Source organism: Phaethon aethereus, assembly GCF_964289735.1.
Source record: "Phaethon aethereus genome assembly, chromosome: 1".
In the NCBI taxonomy this organism is placed as follows: domain Eukaryota; kingdom Metazoa; phylum Chordata; class Aves; order Phaethontiformes; family Phaethontidae; genus Phaethon; species Phaethon aethereus.
In genome coordinates, this window is record NC_138575.1 from 72,706,291 (window position 1) to 72,720,777 (window position 14,487).

The 14,487-nt window shown below is 36.3% G+C and overlaps 2 protein-coding genes across 2 annotated transcripts in view; one reads left to right on the forward strand and one right to left on the reverse strand.

The window, feature by feature from the left end:
- Positions 1–997, forward strand: part of PIK3C2G (phosphatidylinositol-4-phosphate 3-kinase catalytic subunit type 2 gamma) — a gene marked incomplete at both ends in the record, with an annotated part of 202,712 nt that extends 201,715 nt beyond the window's left edge. The window contains one exon of the mRNA XM_082012052.1: positions 845–997. Within this exon, the coding sequence (XP_081868178.1) occupies positions 845–997 (153 nt within the window). The remainder of the gene's footprint in view (positions 1–844) is intronic.
- A 2,914-nt stretch (positions 998–3,911) lies between these two features.
- Positions 3,912–14,487, reverse strand: part of PLCZ1 (phospholipase C zeta 1) — a gene marked incomplete at both ends in the record, with an annotated part of 53,585 nt that continues 43,009 nt past the window's right edge. Inside the window, 4 exons of the mRNA XM_081998909.1 lie at positions 3,912–3,994; positions 7,140–7,289; positions 8,991–9,123; positions 12,131–12,303. Coding sequence (XP_081855035.1) covers positions 3,912–3,994; positions 7,140–7,289; positions 8,991–9,123; positions 12,131–12,303 — 539 coding nt within the window. The remainder of the gene's footprint in view (positions 3,995–7,139; positions 7,290–8,990; positions 9,124–12,130; positions 12,304–14,487) is intronic.

Here is a 14,487-nt window from a genome sequence, read left to right on the forward strand (position 1 = left end):
TTTTATGGAAGACTGGGTTAGAAGAAAATTTGGTTTTGCTTTGGCTTGATCTTTTTTAATTCTGATATGTAGTACAAGATTTAATCACAAGTACGGCACTGAGAAGAAATTCTGAGGTACTGTGCATTGATATGATTCACCTTTATGAGACACATCAATGCAACATAAAGTGGCTTTAAGGCACTACTAAGCAACATGTAACAAAGACGATATGCATACGTTAAAAAAAATTGACATAAAAACTCTTTTCCTGTTTTTTCTAATTTTTGGAGAAGACCAATAGCGTTTCTCAAAGCATCTGCTGTGGAAAGATATTTAAAAATTACAATAGCCTACACTTACAGAATTACCTATCTTATGTTTTCATGCTGCTGTCCATGATGAGTACCCTCCATCTGAATCTCTCCTCCAGAAAATCAACTACATTAACATTCCCTGGTGAACTTCATGGAGGATCTGCTATTTCTTCACATCTGAGTTCAAAACTCTGCTTAAATTACAGTTTCCATTTTCACAGGGAAAATTATGTATTCCTATTTTTTTTCTCAAGCATTGCAACACAGGTTTCAAATGTATTTACAAATGCTTGGTAACCAGATTTCACAAGCCTAAGATGGCAGAATCTCTTTTATATAAACTATATAAGGTCAAATATATTTCTGAGGTATATTCACTAAGTTAAGTGAATTTGGCTCATGGTTAGTAGTTTATAATTCTGGAGGGCAACTTAATGCAGTTTTTACAAAGTTGTAATCATCATCCTGAATGCTTTATTGAAGTGTTTTGCCTGTCAAATAGATCCACAAATTCATGTTTTTTTCTGTTTCACTATATATTATTTCAGGTTATGTATGACAAAGTCACAGAGCTCAAAGGCCATATACTGAAGCTTGTTGTGAAAAGCAAAGGAACATTTGTGGGAGCCGTTAACATTCAACTGAGCAGTGTCCAGTTAAATGAAGAAAAGTGGTATCCACTGGGAAACAGTATAATTTAAATGTGTCTAAGATAATTCAATTATTTATCTGCTAATGTTTCTTTATCCCATTTCCTGCAGTACATTTTTTCTCAGCTGCCCTTGAGAATATGCAATCATCTGCTGATCATATACCTTAACATCTCTAATCATAAGGCTATTGTCTTAAAATTTCTACCATCTTCCTGCAACAGATTCCTGTCAGTGTGAGTTTAAGAAATCACATGCTAAGAACGTGTAGCAGCATGCAGGAAATTCTTATGACAGCATGAAAGATTTTTGGTTTATTCATATTAAATAGTACTGTAAAAATACTGAATTCTGTACACATCAAAGTATGGGGCCTAATTCTTTGCCCATTAATTCCACTGACTGTGTTGAAACAATGCTGATAATGGTGTAATTTATCAGCATCTGCTATGACCCCACTTCATATGATGATTTCACCAGAGCACCGTGGGATGGTTCCCTGGGTGCTAATACATTTCAGATGTCTAGCAAATTTCATGTTGAATCTTATACAATCAGTACATTAGAAAAAAAAAAAAAATTAAAAGCTTTGCACTTTACACATTTTGTGCAGTATATATTGGTGTGGTTTTAACTTTTGATATAATGTAACATTCAACCCAGGATATTAATTTGTCAATAAAATACGTCATTGTTTCTTCAAGAAGCAGATATAACTGGTCATTTGTGAGAAGAAGAGAGGAGGGAGAAACTAATATTCACAAATAAATAAAACATATTGATTGTGAGCTTTCAGTGTGGAATTTATTTAAGATCATGCTATAAGGAATCTTTGTTCGCCAGTCTTACTGCATTGCATTCTTATGCTTCATAAGGGGATCAAGTCAATACATGCATTGACCTCAGGGCTATAAAATGTATATATACATATTAAGCAGTGAATATGAGCGGTTCCTTTGAGTTCACTGAGGCTAATAATGAGATCTGTTCTTCAAAGCATTTTTACCTAAACTGAGGAAGCACTTAAGCACATCTTTAAACATTTAGCATGTGAGCAGGCGTAATGAACTGTCCAATATTGCCAGCCTCTTACACACACATAGCTGACCATATATATGTACCTTTCCAGGACCAAGGGCACATTTTTAAGACACAGGAGACATGTTGATTTGTGGTCTGATCTGCTGTAAAATTTTAAGTTACCATGTACTGAGTAGGTCTGACATTTGTCCTACCAGGTGGAAAAGTGGTCAACAGAGGGATAATAATGCCAGAAGATGAAGATAATTGCCGCCTTCTCCCAAAGGACACTCACAAATCAGTCTTCAGAAGGTAATGTTGTATAGAGCTCCTGAAGTGGGACTAGGAGTGTTATTTAGGAAAATAAATAAGCTGGAGTTTTTCTCAGCATCAAACCAATTGACTATGTCGCTTGGTCAGTTTTTATCTGCGAATAGATAAAATGAGTGCCTGGGGAAATTAAACTCCTCCTCAGTAATGGGAGGTGGGGGGAATTCTGCTTGAAAATTAATATTATTGGTATCCTTCAGAGCTGAAAAAAAGCTATAAAATATTTACCCCATGAAAGGGATATTGGCTAGCATGCAGATACGATCGCTACAAAGATCAGTAAGTCTAACATTTTAGATTATAGGCCCTCCTGGGTAACGGATCAAGTGACTTGTCACTCAAGCACAGAAAACACATTGAGGCCAGCTTACAATGTTATCAAATTACCTGACCTTACGGTTCAATATTGATTTTAGATTCTTCTTAGTCTATTGTCTTTGTTTCCTTATTATAACTATAATCCAATTTTCTAATAGTGTTATTTCCTGTGACATTTTCTAATCATTATTTACTGCATGCCCTGATTTTCCATCTTAGAAGAACATTAAATAAAATAGCATTAAAATGGCATTAAATAAAAAGAGCATTAAAATATAATATTATCAGAACTGTCTGCAAACATAAGCAATACTGTTTGGTAATAAAGAAAGAAACCTATCAATATAACATCCTTTAAAAAAAAAAAGCCATGTTTCAGTAACAAATCTGCAATTAACTGGGTAGATATAGTCCTGTGGAAGCTCAACAATACTTCAGTGTTGTAAGGGAGATGGGAAAATTGTGTCTTATGGGCAAGATCTGCACTGATAACTATGTCAGGCAAGTTGTCCTCAGAGATCTTAAATCACACAATCAAACTTTGCCTTTTCTAAAATTCTTCTAGCCCAACTCAGAGCATTGTGCTGCCTATTTCCTGAGTTCACAGTAAGATATATCCTGAGTTCCCTGCTGCTATGAGGAACACAGTCCTTTACAAACCAGTCTGTGAATTCTTTGTCTGTCTTTAGCAGGAGGAGGTTCAAACTAAGCTAAGAAAAGGTGCCGATATTAACATCTGAGTTTTTACAATTTTAAGATTTTTTTTTTCCTCAAAACTATTTTTCCAGGTAGCACAATTACAGTGGACAATAAAGAGGTATATCCCAATCAGAAGTTGCCGTTATAAATTTTAAGGGTACATTGTATGTGTAATTTTTCCTGTTCCCTTGGAAAGATACAATGGTAGGAAATTTTGTTCAATACAAATAAAAATGTCAGTGTAACATTCTCATAATTTTCAGTCTCGAATCATAAATACTAGACAATTATTCTCACTCAGCAATTAGTCATAATTTTGAAATTAGCTGCAAATGTAATTATTAACTGAATTTTAAAAACTTCCCAAAAAGTTCAAAGTTCAGTCTTTGAATTAGTTCTGAAATAATGGTGGGGCCAATGTCAGTACCGTTGCTTGTTCAGGATACCATTTACTCGCAAAAGAAGTCCCATTAGCTTAATAATCTCATTAAGAACGTGCCACTGCGGAAATCAGACCACTGGGTTGTTGCAAGCCTAGTGATGTTGCTTTATTGAGCAGGGTGTAATCCTCCAGAACAACTGCTATTGCAGAGCATCATTAATAGTACCAGACATGAACAAACAGGGATGCAGGTTCGAGATTGCCACCATCTTTGGACAACAGGGGAATGTTACGGTAACCTGTAAATATAATGACACTTTATTAGTGTATTAACCACAAATGCAAAGATTATGATGGTGTGGTTTTATGATCTATGATGCAAATAAGGCATAATTGATAATTCTCTAAACAACTATTTAAAATAAACTGAAATTGATCCCGTTTCAACTGGTTTTGTCCTCGACATATACAGTATTTCAATTCTGGTATTTTTGGACACAGAGTGGAAAACTCCAGCGTCTTGCAGGATGTGGTATTTTTTCAAACTGAAGACTTTTAGCACATTGATACTTAAACATGGGGAAAGCATACATTTTAACATCCAAAGATGTTATGTGCTGCGTGCATTGTTCTGATATAGCGAATTAAATAACTCGTGAATCAACAGTGGCGGTGCCTTGGAGAAGAATGGTGTTGCAGCAGTAATGTACTGTCCAGCCGAGGCAGAAAAAAAGGGTAGTGTAAGATGTTCTACCATGACATCTTAAGTCTGTTAAGGATCTCCTTTTACATATGAGTGGCTCCCAGTATCAGAGATAAGACATACCTCAAAAGCTACATGCTCATCTGGTTATTGAAGCATTTGGAGAAGCTATAGTTCTCAACTTCAAATTTCATTAACATACTTTCTCGGGAAACAAAACAATCCCCTCTCCAAACCCCCAAACTTGTATTGCTTTATATGACTGCAAGTGTCCATCATGTCATAATAATAAACAATGTCACTTTTGATTTTAAAAAAGTTCTGTGTTCTATCTATGTATATATAACTGCAGTTATTTAAGTAAGTATCTGTTATGAATAAATATCTATGTTCAGAACTGCAGTTTTCAAAATCCTTTAGCTGCATCTGGATGTGTGTGTATTATTTGGGACCCTCATTTATGTGGGTTTTTATTTTCTTGATTCTTTTATACAACATGAAAGTTCACCTGGCATCTAATGGTCACCTTCTGGGCAGCAGATATTAAAGCTGAGTCCAGCCAATATGCATTTGAAATAAACTTTTAGAGTATGCACACATTATGTGGAAGACTTCTTTTGTTTCTTGTTGAAAGACACACTTCGAAGACTAAGACTCATTTCTGAAGACCTACAAAATATTCTACTAAATGTCCTGAGAGAAGTAAAACTTTTTTACTGAAATTTTTCCAATTTGTACGAAACAATTAATTATTAATTGATCCAGTGATAATAGCAGTAATAGTTGAATTCCTGTCCTGTATTAGTATTCTACATGGCAGACTCATTGGGACAGGGACAGGAACGCCCTCCTCTCAACTTTCACCACCCAGCTAGAGAATTATTCTCACTCTCAGCCCCTCTGAGTATACCTACTTACTCATGGCATGAAAAATCAAATACTACTACAGGTGCAGAATGCAGCAGGTGCAATCTACAGCTGAGCTGGGAGGCTGCTGCTGGGGAAAGGAAGGAGGTGATAATATACATTTGAAGAGATATATACATTTCTCTTTCAAGAGAAAATGCAGGGGAGGGTGGCAATGGCACAACTTTGTCCCACTGCCTGTCAAAGAAAAATGTACGCACTGCTCAGCTTTTGGAAGCAGCTCGCCCTCAGGGGACAACTCAGGGATATGAATACTAGGGAAGGAGGGACAGTCCTGTAGTGCAGATTAAAGCAATGAGAGCTGTGATAAGTAAGATTTAAATCCTAATTTACTCTTTAGCATGGTTTAAACAGTTCTTTCCTAAGAAATTTAGACTTTTGTGACTCCCTCTGTAAGACATATTCTTTTCCTCTTTCACTGTTTAGGAAGCTTAGGTAACTAAGGCAAAACTGTGCTTACAGACCTGGAATCCAGAGGTCTCAATGTTAAGTATTGCAATAAATTTTGAAATTATCTGTCAGTTCTTGTCTTAGAAGCATTTTATTTATGCTTCTGGGCATGTTGATGGTATCTTACATTTTTTACATTGTTTTAAGTGGGGTTTGGGGCAATTTGTTTGTCACTGTTTATAGTTTTTATATCTACACTTATTTTCTAGCATTTTGAATTACACCACTCAAAATCTTTCATATAGAATCTGCGTGCTCTTACTTTTCCAAAACATGAATCCCCCATTGTGACTGAAATTAATCATACAGGCACATTAGAGACAGACACACACAAAAAAATCCCAAATTGATGGTTTTACAAGTGTATGTAAGTTTTAGTGTCTGCTACTTAAATTTGTCTCAGACATTGTGAGTTGGCGAGGGGGTGGATCCTGTTATCCTGAAGTATACAAGTAAAAAGAATGTAAAAGTTGATCACTCTAAAAATTTCTGTTGGAGAAAAGCAAGTGTGCTTTAAGACTAATGTCTTGTGTAACTCCTCAACCTCAACTAAGAATCACAAATGTATTTATGACTTCAGAACCTGGGGAAAAAAAAGCCATTTAAAATCCTGTTAAGCTTAATAAAAAAGGCATAGTGCCCATTGCCAGCTCCAATGTTTTGCCTTCACATCTTCATTCACTAATAAAAGTTGGTTGTTTGTTTTGTCAGAAATAGCTTTGGAAATTCAATATAGTAAACAGCCATTTTACATAAACATTTCTCCTTGGAAGAGAATTACTGAATTCTGTGTCTGCTCTTCTGGTGCAGCCTGTTAATCACATAAGATTACAGAAGCTATACTGGTACAATAAAAGAAACACTACCAAGCAAAATACCATAAATATTTTTCTTAATTTATATTCTTTATTCTCCACTCTGAAAAGTTGCAGATAGGTTACCTGAGGTTTTTTGGGGGTTTATTTTGTTTTGTTTTAATTTAGCTTGTATTGGGGTTTGAGCCTAACTGAGTAGAAAGTGCACAGCACTGTTGCCTTTATAGTAGTTCTGACTAATCTCTCTTCTTGTTTCTTATTATAATGAGTTAAAATACTGTCTGAGCAATTTCTATCTAGAATGGAATATTGGAGTAGGAATAATTAGCTGTCGTTAATATTCTTTTTATTTCTACACTGCGGATTTGCATTCAGAGACTACAATGACTGAAAAAAAACAGAGAGTAAAATTTTTACATATCGTTATACAATTCTCCTTTGGGAAATAAACATTAATGCTGTAGTCTATCAATACTACAGTAATGATAAAAGCCTGAAATGTTGTAGATGTTTTTGAGTTGTTACAGGTGGCTCACATAAAAATATTACCTTTACTCAGGCTCAGCAGTGGTAAAGTGTATTGACCAAGGAATTCATTTGCAACCAGAGATATCTCATCCTCCACACAGAAGCGTATCAGTGCCAGTTCTGGAACTTGGACAGTAAAAGAAAAAGTTTCGTTCCATCTAGGGCTCAAAGCTAATGAAAAGAGAAAATACACAGTATCAAAATACCATTTAATTTATTCTACTCAATAACTGAATTATTGTATATGCTATCACTAGTCTGAACTGGTAAAGATTGGTTCTTTTTCCCTAGATTTCTGTGCCCATTTAAATAAATGTTGAGTCTTCCACTGACTGCAGCGATATATAGGTCATATCGTTTGTATAGATTATGGAGTTAAAACTGTCAGAGGGAAGCTCTGAGAATGAAGCAAATATAGAGAGCTTGGGACTTGCCTACAGTATGCAGGCCAGCCCTTTCTAAGGATTTGTCTTGCATTAGCTACATAAAACTGTAATTCAAAAGCTTAAGCAAGTGGGTGTCATGTTTTAGAAGAGAGCAAAATGGGACAGCATTAGCCAGGTTAAGAACCTCTGCTCAACTTGAATTTTCCTATAGCCATACCAGTTTCATGTTTTTGCCAAAGTTTCTCCTTTTACAGTGTTGGAAATGAGGCAGGAGCTAAATAAATTAAGGTAGTAAAACGATCACTTGACGAAAACTCAAAAAAGAGAATGTGGAACTGGAGGGTGGTGTTTTGTCTTGGGCAACATTCATACCAAGAGAAAAGGGATTTAGAGGTCAATTTGAAACAGCAGCCATCTACAAAAAGGAAAAAGGAAAAATAGAGGAAAGAGGCACAAAAGAAAGGAGATCACAGGGAACCTTTAGTCTGAGACATCAAGATCTATATGATAAAGGTAAGGGAATGCTTGAAGAGAACTACAAGGACTACACACTTCATCTGTCAAGCAATTAAGGGACTAGTTCTACTAGAAACTTAATATGAGCTAAGTGATAAAGTCACAGAAATTTCTTCAGAAAAAAATGCCTTTGAATTTACCAGTTGGTGTACTGGTTTTGTTTGGGATAGGGTTAGTTTTCTTCATATCAACCCGTATGGTGCTATGTTTTGGATTTGTGACTAAAACGGTGTTGACTGATAACACACAAATGTTTGAGCTATTGCTGAGCAGTGCTTACACAGTTTCAAGGACTTCTCTCTCTTTCTCATGCTGTACCCCCCTCCCCATCCCAGTGAGTAGGCTGGGGGTGCACAAGAAGTTGGGAAGTACAACTGACTGTACAACTGGTACAGCTGACCCAACTGACCAAAGGTGTACCCCAAGCCACATAACATCTTGCGCAGCATAAAAAAGCTCGGGGAGAGAAGGAGGAAAGGAAAGCATTCAGAGTTACAGCGTCTGTCTTCCCAAGTAACCATAACACATAACAGAGCCCTGCTTTCCTGGAAATGGCTGAACACCTGCCTGCTGATGGGAAGTGGTGAATGAATTCTTTATTTTGCTCTGCTTACGCATGCAGCTTTTGCTTTACCTATTAAACCATCTTTACCTCAACCCAAGTGTTTTCTCACTTTTGCCCTTCCAACTGTCCCCCACCCCACTGGTGGGGAGAGTGAGCAAGCAACTTTCTTCAGGAGAGTGCTGCTACTAACTAAGAGAGTTTGTGCTTCCTTCGCCTACTGGTCCACAAAAATGGCACATAGCATGAACTTCTGCTACAGATTTTGTGCCAGAAAAGCCTAGTCTAAAGAGAAATAATCGCAGTCTCTGTAAGTACACAAGAGCTTCTTGGGATGGAAAAACGGTAATTCCTTATAAAACATAGTTGTGCTTTGTTCACAGTCAAGAGAATAAGACTGATGCTCACCATTGCTTTTTATAACACTAGATTTTTTTTTTGTTTGATCTTCTGGCACACCGTAAATTTCTATCTGCACTAAAGGGTCAGCTTTGTTAGTCTTCGACAGGTTACTGGGTGGTAACTGATGACCACTGATGAGCTGGAAAATTAAAGTTGTAATGTGTTGAAATAACTGTAAGAATGAACTTTACATAGTAGCCATACCATAAGTAGCCATAGCAGCAAAAATTGTTCCGTAAGAAACTACTATAAGAAACATATACCAGCCATAAACTATTATAAAAATACATATTAAACACAATGAGATTCAGAATATGATGCTTCCCATTTATTTTAATTCTTGGCTAATGTCATAGAATGATAGAATCATAGAACAGTTTGGGTTGGAAGGGACCATTAAGGGTCATCTAGTCCAAACCCCTGAAATGAGCAGGGACATCTTCAACTAGATCAAGTTGCTCAGAGCCCTGTCCAACCTAACCTTGAATATTTCCAGGGATGGGGCATCAACAACCTCTCTGGGCAACCTGTGCCAGTGTTTCACCAACCTCATCATAAAAAAAAAAAAATCTGATATGTTTTAAATAATAATTTTCAGATTTAAGTTTTTATTCAATAACTAGCCATAGAAACTATATTTGGCTACATGCAAAATAATAATTTTGGAGGAATCAGTCTCATGATTTTTGCATTTTCTGAGCTTAAGATCATGAATTCCTATTAAAGCTTTGTCTAGTGGACAAAGACTAAGACTGCCTCACCTGTGTTCCTTCTCTTTCACAGTAACACATAAAAACTGCATTTAGCAAGCTCCCTGTTTTTCTTCTCCTTAATTTAGTTAGCTACCTGCAAATTTTGCCTCAGACTGCCCTGTAATCTGGCACCCAGCCTAAGAAAGGATTTATGAAAGTCACAACTTTGTCTGCTTTCTATCTATATTTCAGGACACCTAGGAGAGAATAACCATCTGTACAGTAATCTGCTTTTTGGAATTGAATGTATCAAGAGAGATATACAAGCCTGCAAGCCTGGGTGAAAGATATGACTCTTATGGTCCTGATCTCAGGACTAAGCACTGAAACTTATGATACAGATTTTTATTCCCCTGTCAACCACCCAAAAAAATTGAACCTCAAAAATTCCACCTTTTGCTTAGGTATTTTCTATAACACCTTGCTCTGAGAAAAGTTCTAGCCTGAAACAATGAAGAGCAGTGGCTTAGAAAACCCTGATGCTGTCCTCTTTCTTCTTAGAAAATAGCTACCTTCACTGGAAAGCTTTGCGAGATGCAAGCACAGATGAGTTGCCCACTTAGAACCTGGGGAGGTTCTTTGACATGTCCTGAATGTCATGACTAAAATTCAGCCACATTGGCCAAGTCCTGCTTCCTACTCTTACACCATTGCTAGACCCTGTCCAAGTCCCCCACAGCATGGGAAAAGAGCAAGCTGTTTTCAGCACACTATGACTCAAATCCATAAATACAATCAATTTTTGAGACCCAAGGTAAAGCAGACATACAGAGAGAGCAGTAAATAACATGGTAAGCTCAGAAGTTTACATATGAAGTACTTTGAATATTTGTGTTTCTTCTTCAAAGGCTATATGCTTCTGATTGATGGGAATTGTGGCACATCAGGTTAAGGGTATTGAATTCAGTAAAATTGGGCCCTGTGTGATTTTTGTGTTCACTTATGTTCTTCTCAGTCAGTCAGAGAGATTTGACCCGTAGATGTTTTATAACTTTGCCCTCTAACTGTTAAGTAATTTCTCCACGCATCAAGTTAGAAACTCTTCTTTAGCAGAAACTGTTTTTCCTTTGTCTCCTGCTCCTGACTCTTTTTGCCTTCAACCACCATTTGCTGTGTTTCGCTGCTGACTATGAATAGGGCTCTCTGCGCCTCACAGTCCCTCAGCTGCTGGGGTGCCATTGCTTCTCCGTATCTTGCACCACCCAGCCTGGCGTCTCCTCAGTCTAAAATGCTGCCTTTCTCTTTTCCAGCTTCTTCCAAACTCAGACACAGACATTTCCTTCCCGTTCTCAAGGATTTTGTCTTTCTCCTGCATTACAATCGGGGATTTTTTCCTCATCTTAATTAACTCCAGCTTTATAAAAATAAGGGCTAAAATAACTGATGTATATGCATGGGTGCTTGAAATCATCCAGAAATGTCTGTTTGTAATTGGTATGCTCACTGTTAGGACACTAAAATGTTCTTGATTAGGCGCATGCATTATGTAAGTATTTTATAATTGTTATTAGTTAATGTTTTATCTATCTCCACTATTTATTTCTCTGAAAGAAACAAAATAGCAATTCTACACTGATTTTATGATTATTAAATAGCATTTATGCAAGTAGTGTACTTTGTAATCAGAAATAGCACTTTTTCATTGGGAAAAGTAGTTTTCTAACTAGTGAACAATTATAAAACATCTACTTGACCTCAGAAGAAGGGTTTTCCTAACCCATTAGTTTTAAATTACATGTATGTCTAATATTTTTAAGAAGTAAATCAGATCTGAATTTGGGAGAAGTAGAAAACATTCAAAGGCTTATTGATTCTTCCCCCTTTTCACACTTATTTATATCATTTTTAGGATGCTAAATAGTCTTTCATGTAAGCATAGGAAGATAATGAAACTTATAAGAAGCATAAAGCTTCCTATCATATCTTTAAAGATTTCCATTTGTCAATTAACATTATAATAGTACATGTGAGATTACAGATACTTAAAGAAAATAACACCAAGAGTGCACATTTGATTTCAGAGTTTTCAGAGTTCAGTCCCCACAACCATAACTGACAAGTCCCTGTGTTAGCTACGCTTGTGACACAATGCAAGGTATATTTATATTTCTATACACAGCACCATGAAAAACCATGTATTTTTACAAACTCTTAGAACTTTTGAACACCTACATATTTCTAGCAGACATAAGTGAACTACAGATGGGAAACCATCCAAGCAGCAGTAGATACTATATGCGAGTTTTAACATGATTAAAAAAAAAACTATTAAACTTTCCAACAATGAGGAATGGGGATAAAATCAGAAACCAATAATAGATAACAGATAGGTCTGAATTACATAACATTGGTTTTCATATTTTATGGAACAAACTGGCAATTAACTAATCTTACCCTTATTGACAGAGACATTGGTTTACTGTATCTTCCCACATTTTGTGGGGTAAATGTTGAATTGCGATTTCTCAAGAATTCTGGTTTCAGAATATAGCCACAACCACCATTGTCAAGAAATTTTCCATTTTGCAATTCCATTTGTACTCCCGGTGTCTGGAAGTTTAAGGCCACTATAAAAATAAATAAATATTGATTTTAGTGAATTAGAGTTGATAATATTTTATAAAACATCTCTCTGACAATAATAGTAAAAACAAAAGCAAAAGAGATTAAAAATATATATCTTTCAACTCATATGTAAGATATGGTTATTTCTCCTAAATTTAGCAGTATTCAATAATGAATGATTCATGTGCAAAAGAAGTGCACTATTTAGAACTCCACCACATTTTAAGCATTACCCTCTAGATCTTTTTTACACTGCTATGTGTTGTGCATTTTCCCTTTTCCTTCTAAATTAGAGCTTGGAGAATATGAAATGAGAGATCTTTTTCTCCATAAGGAGTAATTTCACATACTACTTTCTCTACAGTGGCAAAACCCTGCACCCTGAATCTGCTTACAAAGTGCTAGCGCAGAAGGCAAAAAAGTGGGATTGTAACTAACCTTAGTTATGGTGCAGAATTCATCACAAAAGCGTGTCACCCAAAAGATCAAGAAGTTTTAGTTTAGAGTTAAAATACTCAGTGCAAATACATACAAGTTTATAGAAGTAGAAGCAATTTCAAAGGTGTTCTTAAATTTACGTGAGCAAAGTCTCTTCAAGCTCCAATCCTCGAGTAGTGGTGTTTATGGTTCGAATACCCCTGACAGATTTTCTTTTCCTTAGCAGCTCAAAACATCTTTGGTTTGCAGAAGCAGCAATAATAAAATAACACACTTCTCATCAACAGGATATTGTAATTCATGAGATAAAGCCAACATTGAAATAGACCTGTTTAATGAAATTTTCCCCTATTCTGGTACATTGGAGCTTCCTGTCACATTCAAAATAGAGAATGTACAAGTCAAATCAGTGAAGTGATAACATGACGTATTAAATAGAAAATGATAAAAAGTCATTTACTTGATGGCTTGGCAGGAAAAAAAATGAAGACTTTAAACAGTACAAGTGACGACCCATAATAATTCAGGAAGAGGAGCTTATTGCATGTTCCTATGAGATAGTATAAATGTATTGAATGAACATTAGGCAGAACTTAGAAATCCTTATCTCATGTGGAAAATGCAAGAAATCTGGATCTGTTTCACTGCAAAAATTGTTTCTTCACTACCTTGATGACCCTTTTAAAAATTTCTGTAGTCAATGACACAAATAGGAACAGATCTGCAGAGTGAAGCAGCTAGTAGTAAGGACATAATATTGGCACTACACATGCTTTCGGTGGGGTTGCTTCAGAAGAGCTCTAGCCTGGTCCCATGACCTCTATACCAATTAATGGCTGGAAGACATCAAGTGTCCCCAGAGTGCATCCTATGTTTCATCTGAAAGGAACCCCATCTGTGCTAGCTAAGATTGCTCTGCAACATGAACCGATGTGTAGTAAGTAGGAACAATTGGGAACCTTGCCTAAAAAAACCCAAACTACCAACCAAAACCACCACCAACAAAACACAACATGCAGTCCTGCTTTGAACTAATGCTAATGTAGACACAGGCATAGATTCTGTGTCAATATGCAAAGTAACTTTAAGCTTATTTTACCTTTGACAACAGAAATTAAACTTCAAAATGTTCATATTGCCCATTGCACATCATTGCCTGTTTTTAAGAGGGTAAGTATTCTCTTGGCATAGTTTTGGTAGTGGTTCATAATTTGTTTTTGTGAATCAACACATCATCCAGAAACAGACCCAAATGTGGTGCTGTATGACCCTTGTTGTATCTTCATACATGGGTTCAAACAGTGCAATGAACGCTACAGAGCTGCTACCCTGAGGCCACTTGAAGCCTAGGTCCTGGCATGATCCACAGATAATCCAAGATCTCTCAGTACATAGGTAATTTCTAGGCCATAGCTTCAGAATAAGTGGTTTAAAAAGTGCAACGGAAATGAGGCAAATCGAACAGTCATAGCTTCAAATAGCAGCTTCCACATGATGAAACAAATTGCATGATTGCACTTAATGAGACTGTGGCTAAATTTGCCAAGCTTCATAGGCCACTAAACAGGAAAACCTGATTTAACAACAGAAACAAGCAAAGGAGAATACTTCACATTTTATCATACTAGCAAAATTACTTTTGCAATACAAGTGAAGGGCAATGTTGTTATGGGTTGATATCTTCAAACAACAACACTATTTTACTTAATTTAATTTTACCTTAGAACAAGTTAAAAACACACTGAACA